The 15,258-nt window shown below is 42.7% G+C and overlaps 1 protein-coding gene across 2 annotated transcripts in view; it reads left to right on the plus strand.

The window, feature by feature from the left end:
* The first annotated feature begins 542 nt into the window (after nt 1–542).
* Nucleotides 543–15,258, plus strand: part of PDE1C (phosphodiesterase 1C) — a 1,150,117-nt gene continuing 1,135,401 nt past the window's right edge. For both annotated transcript variants that reach the window (XM_060686088.2, XM_087894093.1), the window contains exon 1: nt 543–1,796. In XM_060686088.2, the coding sequence (XP_060542071.1) occupies nt 1,490–1,796 (307 nt within the window). In that variant the 5' untranslated portion in view covers nt 543–1,489. The remainder of the gene's footprint in view (nt 1,797–15,258) is intronic.

A 15,258-nucleotide genomic window follows, 5' to 3' on the forward strand; every position in this document is an offset into this window, starting at 1 on the left:
AAATGATACAGTATTGTCAGTTATTCTTTACCAAGATAACTTCCCTGTTGCTTATATACATTCATCTCCCCTTGATTATCAAAATGACTTTTATTTTCAGATTTTCCCCATCCCAGTTTTTTTTTCAAATTTTAGTTCCCCCCCACTTCAAATTTTGTAAATAAATATGGCATATGGCAGCTTCTAGCTGACATTAGTTGCTCTTAAAAGCCATATAAGGATTGGTTTGGCTAGTGGTGAGATGAGTACTTGTTAATTCCAGATCAACTGGTTGAATTACAAAATCAAACAAATAACATAATCTCTGAAGAAGATAAAGACTAATCTATAAATGCCATGAAAATTGCATAGGAACAGTTACTAGAAGTTGAGATCAACTTGAAGGTTGAGATCAACTTGAGGCTTCATGGGCACACCTATGCAGTTTTGCTTTTCCTGGGATGTTTTTCATCTTCCTGATCTAATCTACACCCATGGGATTGCTGGTGGTTTCTATCCAAGTGCTAACTAAGCCTCAATCTCTTAGATTCCATGTCGAAACAAGATTACAACTCCCATTTTTCTAAGCAGTATATCCATGGTATCCATGGATAGCAGACACTGAAGGGCATCATGTAAGGATTGGCTGAATCTGGAGCCTTTTCATACAATAAAGGATTACTGCAAAAGTGACACAACCTAAACAGACTTTCAATTTTATCTGGAATAAAGTAAGCTTTCTTTTCAGTTCTTGTGCTCAGCATGAATAAAGGTAATAATAGTTTCCCATCCTTATCTCCAAGGCATTATTGTAATTTCTTCTTCTTTTCAGTTGTGTCTAATTCTCAGAGAGTGCCTTGAAAAGCTCCTGGTTTTCTTGGAAATGTTTTTCAGAAGTGATTTGCTATTGCTTTCATTCTAGGGCTGGGAGATTGGTCTAAGGTCACCCAGCTAGTTTTATGCCCAAATCAGGATTAGAACTCATGTTTCCCATTTGTAGCCTGGTGCCTTAATCACTACATCAAAGTGGCTCTCTGAATTTCTTTAATTTTAGTTTAATAAAATAATTGTTTTTGCACAAATAGCTTAATTTGGTAAGCAAACTAATCTATTTCCCGAGTGTCTGGATTTCCCTTTTCATAATAAAGCAAATAACCGAAAAGAAAATGCTTACCGCTGTTCCATATGACTAGTAAATACAAGTACAGAAAGAGCTAAGTGAGGACAGGCTTCGAGAGCTTCCTTTTATCTATCACCAATGGTGGGACGGCAATGGTGGGACCAGGATGCTGCTCACTTTATATCGTTTGTCTCCGAGAATCAGAAGGAGCGAATCAGCGTGAAAAAAGAAAACCCGGGGGCCTGAAGTTGCCGTTTGAAACAGAGAAAGTTGAGTTGCCAGAGCTTGGGAAGCGCGGGAAAAGGCGGAGTTCCGGAGTGAGGGCGGAGAAGGTGCTTGATCTGGCCCCGAGCGAAGTTCTCTGACGGAGCCAGATCTCTCCGCACGGCCATGGGTTCTGTCACCTCAGCGCTCAACCGCTCGCGCAACACAGTGGTGCAACTGACCTCGGAGCCGGCAGGTCCTCCACGGGTCGCCTCCAGAAAGCCGCGAACCTTTAAAAGCCGGACCAAAGCGACAACGGCGGCAACTGTAGAAGTCCGCAAATTCCCACCTGTTTCCGGCGCCTGGGAAGGGAGCGGCAGGGCTGCCGCGGTAGAAGTGTTCCAGGAACTGTCCGACGTGCTGATGTCCTCGGAAACTGAAGAAAGAGCTCTTGGGCTAGTCTTGTCTCCTCCCCGCCGAAGTCGTAGCGCCTGTGAGTATAATCTTGTATTTGTGTATATAATCATATACATTCATATCAAAAAGTATAATCATGGAAGGGGTAAGGAAAACATAGACTTTGAGATGCTTCTCTTTCTCGTATTGTTCATTTGATTTCATTTCCCTGACTCACTTCCAGCTTCCTATATGTCTAATTGCAGCAGGTAAACTTTTTTTTGAAGTGATCTGACCCTATCTAAGCGAGTGTGAAAAATTACTGTATATTATCAAGATGCAACAGAGGAGAAGGCTGGTCTATTTTCAAGAGTACTAAATAGTGAAAAACTCAGGATAGTGCAACTTTTCATCTTCATTCAGCATGATGACATAACAAACAATATAAGTGGAAATTCCCTTTGGTATATGGATTTCAAATAAGACAAATTCTTCTCTACTGAAATTTGGTTTTCATATAAACTCAGAGTTGCTTACTTTGGTGTGACAGAATAAAGTCAGGATTAAGTTGTGGATTAAGTTCAGTTTAGGGGTTTTCAACCCTATTCATCGCCAAAGAAAATTTTCTTGTTGGATTCCCACACCAGCATTTTGTATATCTCTCACCCTAATGGGGACCAGCTGTATTAGACTACAGTATCTATGTCTGTAATGATCCCAAAGCTCCAGACTGAAAAGCCTACTCTATTATTGCAAGTTGCATGTTATCAGGATGTTTGGCACTCCTGGGATCTATAAAGTAGTCAATCTGAAGACATATGTTTACACAGATTTCTTATTGTATAGGGTGTTTTGTAGAGTAAACAAGCAGAGGACAGCACAAGCGAAGGTTCAGTCTGCTATTTTCTATTCCCAAGAAGGCTTCCATTAAGCATGCACTCCATTTCTTTCACAATCAAACAACTCAAAAGTTTCAGAGGCTTTTTTCTGAAGCTCCATTTCAGAGGCTTTCAGAGGCAGAAAAAAAAAGGTTTTTCTGAAACAGAGTTTCAGAAGTTTCAGAGGCTGAAAAAAAAAAGCAAGGCACAGAGCTCACAACCAACGAACCTGTTGCTAAAATTCACCTCTGGCAACAGCTGATTGGGGTTATTCCGGGAGGCCAATCCACCTGCCAATCAGCTTTTTTCTTATTTTCCTCCCCAAAAACTAAGGTACAACTTATACTCCGAAAATACGGTTTATAGTGGCTTCTGGTGGACTTCATGGTGAATTAGATGTTCCTGAATGGTGGTGATTGGAGACGAGACAGCAAATTCTACCCAGCCTCTCTGTAAAAAAGAGAAATTGTGAGATCACCTACTTGCACTTGGTCTTTGTGGGTAGTATAGTCTCTTTACAAAGGCCAGAAGACACATCAAACATTAAAAATGTTTCAAATTCCCAAGAATTTGATTCTTCAATTTATAGATTGAATTTCAATAGCAATAGTCTTCAATAACAATAGTCAGAAAAGAGAAATATTTCAGGATTTGGTGCAACAGCTGAATTCTTTTCTCAGTATGTATAAGTGTCTGCTTACTGGTCTTCTGATCTGCATATTTCAAAAAGGGAATACAATTAATGTGAATAACAAGACAAATCGTAAGAGTAGAAGAGGGGGCTAATAATATAAATATAAGCAGGGTCTAATAATTAATTCTCTTTTGCCTATCTCCCCCCCCCTCCGGTTTATTTTTGTCATGTGGTCTAATCAGAATAAATAGACGCAACACTCCTAATAATGATTTTTCTTAGGTTATAAAGATGTAGGCGTTCCTCAAGTTCTAATGTACTGAATGGGATTCAGAGAGGCAAAGTATTTACTTTTAGGGGTTTTCAGCCTCCTTTTCCACTAGAGAGGATAATCAAGAGAGTATTGGTTTGTTTAGAACTTAGTTATTATATTTATTTTCAAATATTATTCAAATAATATTTCAACTTGTGGAGTTCCCCTCGTGGAGATGTGCCCATCAGGCTTCCGTGCATTTCATCAGCCGAGAGCTCAGGGCAGGGGCGGGGGGGTGGCGGTCATTTTAAAAGAAGGTCTTGATCCGAGGGAGACCACTGTACCTCAGATAGCCGGATGTGAGTCCCTTTTTGTGAAGTGGGGTCGTGGGGTGCAGATGGGTCTGTTGATCACGTACCTGGCTCCCTGCCACGTGGCAACGACCCTGCCCGAGCTCCTCAATGTTATAGCCGAGGTGGCGGCTGATACCCCCAGACTTGTGGTCATGGGGGATTTCAACCTGCCATCCATCGGTGAAACATCTGAGGTAGCTCGGGAGTTCATGGCTTCCATGATGGCCATGGACCTGACCCAAGTAATTCACGGCCCTACTCATATGGGGGGACACACTCTGGTCTTAGTTTTTATCTCTGGTCAGTGGTTGAGTGGCCTTGATATAGGGGATGTAGATATTGAACCCTTGTCATGGTCTGACCACTCGCTCCTTCGACTTGACTTTCTGACCGCCATATCCTGTCGCAGGGAGGCGGAACCGACCAGGTGGTTCCGCCCCAGGCGCCTGATGGACCCTGATAGGTTCCAGATGGAGCTTGGGCCATTCCCTGAGACTCTAGTTCATGACTCGGCTGATGACCTGGTGGCCGCCTGGGATAGGGCGGCTGCCGGGGCTTTGGACCGGGTCGTGCCTTTGCGGCCTCTGACCCGGCACCGAACTCACTTAGCTCCTTGGTTCTCTGAGGAGCTGAGGGAGATGAAGCGCTGGAAAAGATGCCTAGAGAGCGGTTGGAGGGCCAGTCGTTCCGAGTCTGACTTGATACTGGTAAGGTCTCATATTAAGACCTACCTAGTGGCGATAAAAGCGGCGAAATCTAGCTATTTTGCCGCTCTTATCGCGTCATCAGATAACCGCCCAACCACCCTGTTTAGGGTGACCCGCTCCCTCCTCCATCTGGGAGCGCGGCAGGACCCCTTGCAGGGCCGAGCTGAGGATTTTGTACAGTATCTGTATGATAAAATAACTGAGATTCGGGAAGACTTGGCCGCCGACTGGGTTAGTTCAGACGAGATGACTGAGGCAGGTCTTGAGAGTGTTATCTGGGAGGAGTTCGATCCTGTGGCTCCCAAGGACGTGGACAGGATCTTGGGACGACTGAACGCAACCACATGTTTATTGGACCCGTGTCCCTCCTGGTTGGTGCTGGCTTCCCGGGAGGTTACACGAGGCTGGCTCCAGGGGATTATTAACACTTCTTTGAGTGAGGGTGTCCTGCCAGCCGCCTTGAAAGAGGCGGTGGTGAGGCCTCTCCTCAAGAAGCCATCCCTGGATCCGGCTGTTTTGGCTAACTATCGTCCAGTCTCCAACCTTCGCTTTATTGCGAAGGTTGTTGAGAGTGTGGTGGCGCGACAGCTTCCCCAGTACCTGGATGAAGCTGTCTATCTGGATCCGCTCCAGTCCAGCTTCAGACCTGGGTACAGCATGGAAACGGCATTGGTCGCATTGGTGGATGATCTCTGGAGGGCCCGGGATAGGGGTTATTCCTCTATCCTGGTCCTATTAGACCTCTCAGTGGCTTTTGACACTATCGACCATGGTATCATGTTGCGCCGGCTGGAGGGACTGGGAGTGGGGGGCACCGTTTTGCGGTGGTTCTCCTCCTATCTCTCCGACCGGTCGCAATCTGTGTTGACAGGGGGGCAGCGGTCGACCCCAAGGTGCCTTGTTTGTGGGGTGCCGCAAGGGTCGGTCCTCTCGCCCCTCCTGTTCAACATTTATGTGAAGCCGCTGGGTGAGATCATCCGTGGTTTTGGGGTGGAGTTCCATCAGTACGCTGATGATACTCAGCTGTACATTTCCACCCCAGACCATCCCAATGATGCCTTGGAAGTGATGTCCCAGTGCCTGGAGGCCGTGCGGGTCTGGATGGGGAGAAACAGGCTTCGACTCAACCCTTCCAAGACCGAGTGGCTGTGGCTGCCGGCGTCCCGGTATAGCCAGCTGACGCCATCGCTGGTTATTGGGGGTGAATCATTGGCCCCCACAGAGAGAGCCCGCAACTTGGGTGTCCTCCTGGATGCGCGGCTGTCTTTAGAGGGGCATATGACAGCCGTGGCCAGGGGGGCTTTTTGTTAGGTTCGCCTGATACGCCAGTTGCGCCCCTTTCTGGACCGGGACTCCCTACGCACGGTCACTCAAGCACTCGTCACTTCTCGTCTGGACTATTGTAACGCTCTCTACATGGGGCTCCCCTTGGGGTACACCCGGAGGCTCCAACTGGTGCAGAATGCGGCTGCGCGGGGGATTATGGGAGCGACGGGGCGCTCCCATGTGACTCCTCTCCTGCGCAAGCTGCATTGGCTTCCGGTGGACTTCCGGGTGCGCTTCAAGGTGTTGGTGATCACCTTTAAAGCGCTCCATGGCTTAGGGCCAGGGTACTTACGGGACCGCCTTCTGCCACCAATAGCCTCCCACCGGCCGGTTCGCTCCCACAGAGAGGGCCTCCTCAGGGTGCCGTCGGCCAGACAATGCCGGCTGACGACCCCCAGGAGGAGAGCCTTCTCTGTGGTGGCACCTACCCTATGGAACAATCTACCCCCAGAGATACGAGTGATCTCCGACCTCCGGATTTTTCGTCGGGCCCTAAAAACTTATTTTTTTCAGTTAGCCGGTCTGTCCTGATTTTAGGGTTAGTTTTAAAATTTTAATATTTATTTTAAATTGACAAGTTTTAAATTATGGGCCAAATTTATAAATTATTTTAACTTTATTTTTTAACCGTGATGTTTGTATAGATGTTTTTTATCTGGCTGTTCACCGCCCTGAGTCCGAAAGGAGAAGGGCGGTATAGAAATTCGAATAAATAAATAAAATAAATAAATAAATAAATAAATAAATAAATAAACTCAAATAATAAATCTATAACTGTGCAATTTCAAACATTTCTACAATTTTCCTAGCTCAGCAGTCCCCAACCTTTGCGGTTTGGTGACTCAGCTGAGGGAAAAGAGAGGAACTGGATTGTGTGAATGGTGGGCTGGTGCACGTATGCATGCACATACCTAGCCTTTGCAAGAGTGGCAGGCCAGCGCACATGGCACAGCTCAACTTACAGAAGTGGCGGGCCAGCTCACAGGTGCACAATTGCCCACTGCTCTGCTGCAAGTTGAGCTGCATGCATACACATTCTGGCCAGCCACTCATGTGGCCCAATTCCAAATATTCTTCATAAGTTTATTTAAAATGTTAATATGACTTGCATGTTGATTTGGAACTCACCAAATAAGTGGCAATATCTGAATGCGGCAAATTTTGTTTTACTGTATGTAAAATTAGGCAGATTCTAACTGCCCATTGATAATCCACCACCAATCACAATATATTATTCTGTGTTTCTTTTTTATTTTTTACTGTTATTGTTGTTTTTAATGCTTTTATTTATAATACTGGTCTGTGACCATAATAAAAGTCTGCTGTGAGACTTAAGGGAGACTGGGATAGTACTATTTCGGCCTTATGAGGCCTCTTCAGCCAGCCACACCCTTATTTTATGACTCCTCCCTGTAAAGGCCAAATATTTATTTTGTTCTTTTATTCGTAGGTTTATATGTATAATACTTTTCTAGTCAGGGTTTTTCCTACGTAACTCAAGATGTTTGTATTGCTATAGTTGGGTGATATCTCAAATCACCACTTTCAAGCTTTATCAGACATTTTGTGTTGTCTGCTGTGAGACTTAAGGGAGACTGGGATAGTACTATTTCGGCCTTATGAGGCCTCTTCAGCCAGCCACACCCTTATTTTATGACTCCTCCCTGTAAAGGCCAAATATTTATTTTGTTCTTTTATTCATAGGTTTATATGTATAATACTTTTCTAGTCAGGGTTTTTCCTACGTAACTCAAGATGTTTGTATTGTATTGAGTTACATAGGAAAAACCCTGACTAGAAAAGTATTGTATTAATTTCAAACTATTTAGCTCTCATCAACTAGCCATACCCTTATTCAGCTCTGAGCTGAATAAGGGTATGGCTAGTTGATGAGAGCTAAATAGTTTGAAATAGATCTATACTAGTCTCCCTTTATTTCTTTATCAGCGAAATATAAATTTGGTATAAAATGGTTTGTCGTGAATGCGACTGCTTGAGGGCTCCTGGATTGGAGCTGAAAGGCAAAAGGGAAGCAGTGTGCTCCCTCCCACATGTTGAGATAGACCAGGTGCCTCGATAGAAAAACACTTACCGTATTTTCCGGTGTATAAGACGATTTTTTAACACATGAAAATCTTCTCAAAAGTCGGGGGTTGTCTTATACGCCAGGTGTCGTTCTCCTGTAACCAGGCAGACCAGCCCGAAAGGCTCTGACGAGCCTTAAATGGCTCTGGCGATCCAAGCTCTGACGATCCCAGATGAGTTGCCTGCTAATCAGGCAATGCAGCTGGGATTGTCAGAGCCATCGATCCAAGCTCTGACGATCCCAGCTGCGTTGCCTGCTAATCAGGCAATGCAGCAGGGATCGCCAGAGCCATGTAAAAGAAAAAAACTTTTTTCCTTTTACATGGCTCTGGCGATCCAAGCTCTGACGATCCCAGCTGAGTTGCCTGCTAATCAGGCAACACAGCTGGGATTGCCAGAGCCATGTAAAAGGAAAAAAGTTTTCCCCCTCCAGCTTGCTTACCTTAGCTGCTAGTCGCAACGCTTGCCTTGCTTCGCTTGCCTGAATCTTATGCTTATTCCATCAGCAAGCAACTCCCTGCCTGCAATCAAGCAGGCAGGGAGTTGTGGACTTCAACTCCCAGAATCCCTCAGCCAGCAAAACAAAGCTGGCTGAGGAATTCTGGGAGCTGAAGTCTACAAGTCTTAAAGTTGCCAAGGTTGGAGACCCCTGCTCTATTGGGTAAGTTTTTTTCCCCTTTGGGAGCTTTAAAATAGTTAATTGGGTTTTTTTTTTAGTTGTTCTTTTTTAGACCTAGCCATTTAAAGTTTAGGAAGTTTTAAATTTAGTTTTCATATAAAAATAAAAATAAAATAAAATAAAATAATATTTGTGCAGCTTTCTGAGATATAGTGTGTTTCTGTAGTGTTTCACTCTAACTACACAAACACACAAAATCTCACAAAGCTGTATGTGGAATTTTGTGTGTGTAAAGTGTGGAAGTTGTTTTTTTGGGCTTTTTGTGGCTGTGTGAGGTTCCTGCTTGTTGCAGAGGCCATTTTGGGTCTAGCACAGCTGCTTTTACATTGTGGGTGAGCCAGTTGATGTTTTTTAATTTTTATTTGGTGTGTGTTGGAAGAGGGGTAGTCTTATATGGCGAGTATAGCCCAAACCCTATATTTTAACAGGAAAAGTCAGGGGTCGTCTTATACGCCCAGTCGTCTTATACGCCGGAAAATACGGTAATCTCTCCCCCCTCCCCGGCTCAAGTTGATGAAGGGAGGAGAACTTGTGGCTCAGAGGTTAATACAACTGCCTAATATGCAGGCAGTCGAAGTTCGAATCCAAGTAAGGGTATGGCTATATATATATAAAACACACACACACACACACACACACACACACACACACACACACACACAGTATTTCTCCTCAGCCAGGACAAAAAATCAGTGTCTACAAATAAAGGTTTGATGAAACTGATTTATTGCTTTATGTGATTTATCATGCCTATTCATGGGAATCTTCTCAACTAACAGCACCTGCTTGAAGTAAGATAATTCAATGGAGGTTGGACTTAGATCCTTGTGGCTATGGGATTCTAGGCTGATTCCTCTTTTAACTCCACTCTCAAGTTCTGCTACTTCTCCTATAGGAGATTAACAACTGTCTTTAAAGTTGTGATCTTTGCAGTGTCTTTATGATTAGAAAATTGCAATTGTTCACCGTTATGACAGTTACAGCATCCTATGATCACATCATTGTCATTTGCAACTTTCCCTTCTGACTTCCTACAAGTGTAGAATAGAATAGAATAGAATAACAGAGTTGGAAGGGACCTTGGAGGTCTTCTAGTCCAACCCCCTGCCCAGGCAGGAAACCCTACACCACTTCAGACAAATGGTTATCCAACATCTTCTTAAAAATTTCCGGTGATGGGGCATTCACAACTTCTGCAGGCAAGTTGTTCCACTTATTAATTGTTCTAACTGTCAGGAAATTTCTCCTTAGTTCTAAATTGCTTCTCTCCTTGATTAGTTTCCACCCATTGCTTCTTGCTCTACCCCCAGGTGCTTTGAAGAATAGTTTGACTCCCTCTTCTTTGTGGCAACCCCTGAGATATTGGAACACTGCTATCATGTCCCCTAGTCCTTCTCTTCATTAAACTAGACATAATCAGTTCCTGCAACCATTCTTCATATGTTAGCCTCCAATCCCCTAATCATCTTTGTTGCTCTTCTCTGCATTTTTTCTAGAGTCTCAACATCTTTTTTACATCGTGGTGACCAAAACTGAATGCAATATTCCAAGTGTGGCCTTACCAAGGCATTATAAAGTGGTATTAACACTTCAAGTGATCTTGATTCATCAGTACGCTGATGACACTCAGCTGTACATCTCCACCCCAGACCACCCCAACAATGCCCTTGATGTGATGTCTCGCTGCCTGGAGGCCGTGCGGGTCTGGATGGGGAGAAATAGGCTCAGACTCAACCCGTCCAAGACAGAGTGGCTGTGGCTTCTGGCGTCCTGATATAGTCAGCTGGTGCCATCGCTGACTATTGGGGGTGAATCTCTGCCCCCCACAGAGAGGGCTCACAATCTGGGCGTCCTCCTGGATGCGCGGCTGTCTTTAGAAGAGCATATGAGGGCCGTGGCCAGGGGGGCTTTTTATCAGGTTCACCTGATTCGCCAGTTGCAGCCCTTTCTGGACCGGGACGCCTTGCACACAGTCACTCACACCCTTGTCACCTCCTGGCTGGACTATTGTAATGTTTTACTCCAGGGAGTTACTTGGTTCTTCTGCTCAAAACCTTTGTGCAGATGGATTAATACTGAATAAATATGATAGTTTTATCAATCTTTCTGCAATTAAATAATACTTTAAAATAATCTCTGGTCATTTAATTGGATTTACTGGGATTTTTGCTTTAGTCTTCCTTACAATTATATTTTCCTGAGCTGAAAGAAAAACCAAGGTAGGGCTAGCTCCTGTTTTTCAATAGATTCTCTCTGAAAGGCTTTTAATTTTTATTACATACATGCATGCATGTGTATTGAGTATTTCCTGTATATTTTTATTATAAGAAGATTCAAAAAGAGAAATAGAATCATGTTTAAGAATTACTTTGATTTGGCAGGTAAGGCCAGAGCGAAGAAAATAATCACATAGCTCTCATATTTACCTGTCACTATTGGCTATTGTAACAAATTAGAATAATCACATCTGGGATATTGGGAATTTTTAAAAAAAGAAATATTTCATGCTGATCATCTTACGTAGCTAATGAAGGTAAAAGTGTACTTTTAATTGAACAACATGGGGTTTTGAAAGGAAATGTTATTTAGAACAATTATAAATCTGTTTTATTTAGTCACTAATGATGAAGAGGGAAACTTGCAAATGATATACTTATATTTTCTGGAGAACATTCATCTGTGTTCTCTATCTTTCCAGTATGACAGACATTTATTTTTGAAAAATACACAGATGGTGCATTTTTGTATTTATATTAGGTATGTTTATATTGTGGAGTAATGGAATTCTGAATGTCTGCTTGGAGAATCTAGACTTTCAGACTCTTCTAGGCCATTGCCACCAGAAACCCTATAGATCAGGGGTCCTCAATTCCCAGGCTGTAGCCCACTTCCAGGCTGCGGACTGTTTGGAACCAGGTTGTGCAAGCGGTGGGGGAGTGTGTATGGGCTCATGAAGCTCCCCTCGTGTGAGCAGTGGCTGGTTACCCTTGTGCACGAAGCTCCCCTTATGCTCGTGGCGGCCACTCAGGTTTACACATGCCTGCCTGCCACTTACAGAGAACTATCCCTCTCCCCCTCTGCCTGGCCACCAAGCCAGAAAGTTTGGGGACCGCTGCTATAGATTATTACCACTAAATTTTATTGTAGAGCTGCAGGAATTCAAATGAAAGCATCTTCAACAATAACAGAATAACAGAGTTGAAAGGGATCTTGAAGTCGAACCCCCTCTTTAAGCAGGAAACCCAATAACATTTCAGACAAATGGTTGTCCAATCTCTTCTTTAAAACCACCAGTTTTAGAACTCCCACAATTTCTGGAGGCAAGCCATTCCACTGACTCATTGTTCTAACTGTGAACTTTCTCCTTACTTCTAGGTTGTTTCTCTCCTTGATTAGTTTCCATCCATTACTTCTTGTCCTTATGTGCTTTGGAGAACAGGTCAACTACTTCTTCTAATGCTATCCTTTATAATTATATTTTATTTAGGTTCTCTTCCTATGGATTCCAGTCCCTTGATTAGCCTTATTAAGCTTCTTTGCCTCTGCTATTACTCTAAGGCTGGCAAAGGAGGATATCTGGATGAAACTGTCTATTCTTTTATTTTATATTGAATTCTCATTATCTTACCATCTTGGCTCTGGCCAAATCCAATTCTGACAAATCCAGTGCTTTTTTTTATTGAAAAGTTTTACAAAAAGTTTACATATTTCCCCCCCCCTTCCCTACCTCAACCTCCCCCCTCCCCCCTCCCCTTCCCAGAACAAATTACAGGGTATAAACTTCAACAATCATAATCAATCCTAGTCTAAACAATTATGACATTCCACATCTCTTGTTTCTTCAATTCCCTAATTACCCGCCTAGCTTTATTACTTAAAGACACACTAAATATCTATATAATCATTCATAACCTATCTGCAATTTCTTATTCCGATATTTATTTTGAATATAATCTATCCATCTTCTCCAGTCTCTTAAATATCTTTCATTTGAATGATCCTTCAGATACGCCGAGATTTTTGCCATTTCCGCTAGATTTGTAACTTTCATTGTCCACTCTTGGATTGTAGGTAAATCTTGCTTCTTCCAATATTGTGCCACCAACAATCTTGCTGCAGTTATTAAATTCAAAATCAATTTGGTCTCTATAACTGTACAATCCGTAACTATACCCAAAAGAAACAGCTGTGGTGTAAATTTCAACCTCTTTTTAAGAATATTTTGTAAAATCCACCAGATTTTAATCCAAAACGCTTTAACCTTTTTACATGTCCACCAAATGTGAAAATAAGTAGCGTCCTCACAATTACATCTCCAACATTTTGGTTGTACATTCGGATACATACGAGATAACTTTTTTGGATCTAGATGCCATCTATAAAACATTTTATAGAAGTTCTCCCTTAAATTTTGCGCTTTGGTAAATTTCACATTTGTTACCCATATTTTCTCCCACGTTTCCATCATTATTGGCTGTTCAAAATTCTGCGCCCATTTTATCATACAGTCCTTAACTAGCTCTGTTTCCGAGTCCATCTCTATCAATATATTATACAATCTTTTTATATGCATTGGGCTTTGATCTCTAATTTGTTTAATTAAATTTTCATCACTTTGTATAACACCAGTTTTCTGGTCTTTTCTCCATCTGGCTTGTAATTGTACATATTGAAACCATGTTTGAATTATTTTCTCCTCTTTCAACACATTTTGCAACCTGCTAGTTTGAGCTGGGGAGCTTCCCGCACTCGCTGCTTTTGGCAACACCAATTTTGTCTGCTTTGAAGCCATTTTAAAATTACACAGTCTCAGAAACAGTTCTTATAGCCAGCGAGAAAAAATCAGAAAGTCTTTAAGATCTTTAAATTTTAATTCCCAAAGTCCAGGATATAAGATTAAATCCAAAAAATTTTAAGCAGAGTTGTTAACTGATAGGCATTAATGAGTTAACAAGCCTGTAACAACTTTCTTCTTAAGTTTCACTTTCGTCTCTTTGTCTTAACGAGCCAGCGCCATCTTCCCCTCCCTTTCCACTCCAGCTCCGCTCTTATAGGCTCGAAAAGAAACGATGTTCAAAGGAATTAAAGTGTAAGTACTTGCAATTATGTAATCTCCTGTCTTTGTTCTGCCTGCTGCAGTTTTCTCTTTGTATCAATTAGAAGCAGGGGCGGACGTGGCGTTTTGCTCTGCCTTCTGGCAGAGGCGTCCCGGCTTTGGAGCTTTTCCCAGGTTCTTGGGGAGCTCACACTTTTCGAGCCCCAGAATTAATTCTAGGGCTCTTATGGAGCTCTACCCTGCACCTGGCTGCTCACTTCCCCCTCTTCTCCCGGGGGGGGAAGGTTCTTCGCCGCTAGACAGCTGATTTTTTGCTGTTCTAGCGGCTAACAAAGTCGCGGGGCTAACGCTCACCCAGGGAGCGTCCTCAATGTCCTACGGAGCCGCCGGAAGAAATTACTATTACTATTACTCTAAGGCTGGCAAAGGAGGATATCTGGATGAAACTGTCTATTCTTTTATTTTATATTGAATTCTCATTATCTTACCCATCTTGGCTCTGGCCAAATCCAATTCTGACAAATCCAGTTCTTGATACCAAAATTTTTTTTCCCTCTCCTGATTTTTGTGAATTACTAAGTCAGAATGCTAACAATGTATAGCTGTTAGCCTATAGTTTAGTATAATAATCCTAATACAGAGTTGTCATTTATGAGATGCTTTTGATGAATTGGGACCTTGAAATGGCCAAAATAATCTTTTTCTATGCCAGATATAAAATAGACAAGAGTTTCAAGTCAAGTATTCCTTCTATTCTAAGCAAGGTTCAATGATTGCATAGGACAAGATATAAGTACTAGCGCATTGAGGATAACAAATTTCAGTGATTTTGTGAAACCCATTCTGGATAGTTCTTGCATGGGATGAGGACACTTGCTGTGTTTTTGAAACAGTTGGCATATGAATATATATCAATCAGTTCTTGTAAGAGGAAGACCCAGGGGATTTGATTCCATGCATATGGTCAGTTCATACTTACCCTATAAGTATGTTTGTTTACCAAACTGTTCAAGTAATACAAAAATAGAGGATCCTATGAGAGGACTGAATCTAGGGTTTCTATACTTGTCATAGTAGTGAGCAAGAGATGGAATCAAACTGCAGTAGATAATTAGATAAGCCATCTAGTTGTTACTAATGGTATAGGAAGAACCATGTCCCTTCTGCTAATGTTAGCAAATGAGAAAAGGCCCAAAGTATTCTACAAAGTAAGATGTCTATGGAGCTTCTTAGTCATCCAGGTCATGATTGTCCCAAAGGTGCTTTTTTCAAGAGCAACTGGACTTTCTGGTTTTTGTTTGAAGACATTTCACTTCTCATCCAAGAATCTTCTTCAGCTCTGACTAGATGGTGGGGAATAGAATATTTTGGACAGAAAGGATTACTGGTTTGAAAGAGAGGTTAAAGACACCATTTATGTCAAAATTCAACAGTTCTCTCTCAACAGAGGGGGACGGATACATCATCATCTATCTCCAATCTACAACAGAGTCCTATCAATAGTTCCAAGAAGGGGACTTCCTGTCTGGCTTCCGGCGCCGCCAGACGGTCCTCCGTGACCACCGCCCCGTTGCCTGTAAAAGAGCCG

The sequence above is a fragment of the Pantherophis guttatus genome, chromosome 4 (genome assembly GCF_059756535.1).
Source record: "Pantherophis guttatus breed Tessera chromosome 4, ASM5975653v1, whole genome shotgun sequence".
In the NCBI taxonomy this organism is placed as follows: Eukaryota; Metazoa; Chordata; class Lepidosauria; order Squamata; family Colubridae; genus Pantherophis; species Pantherophis guttatus.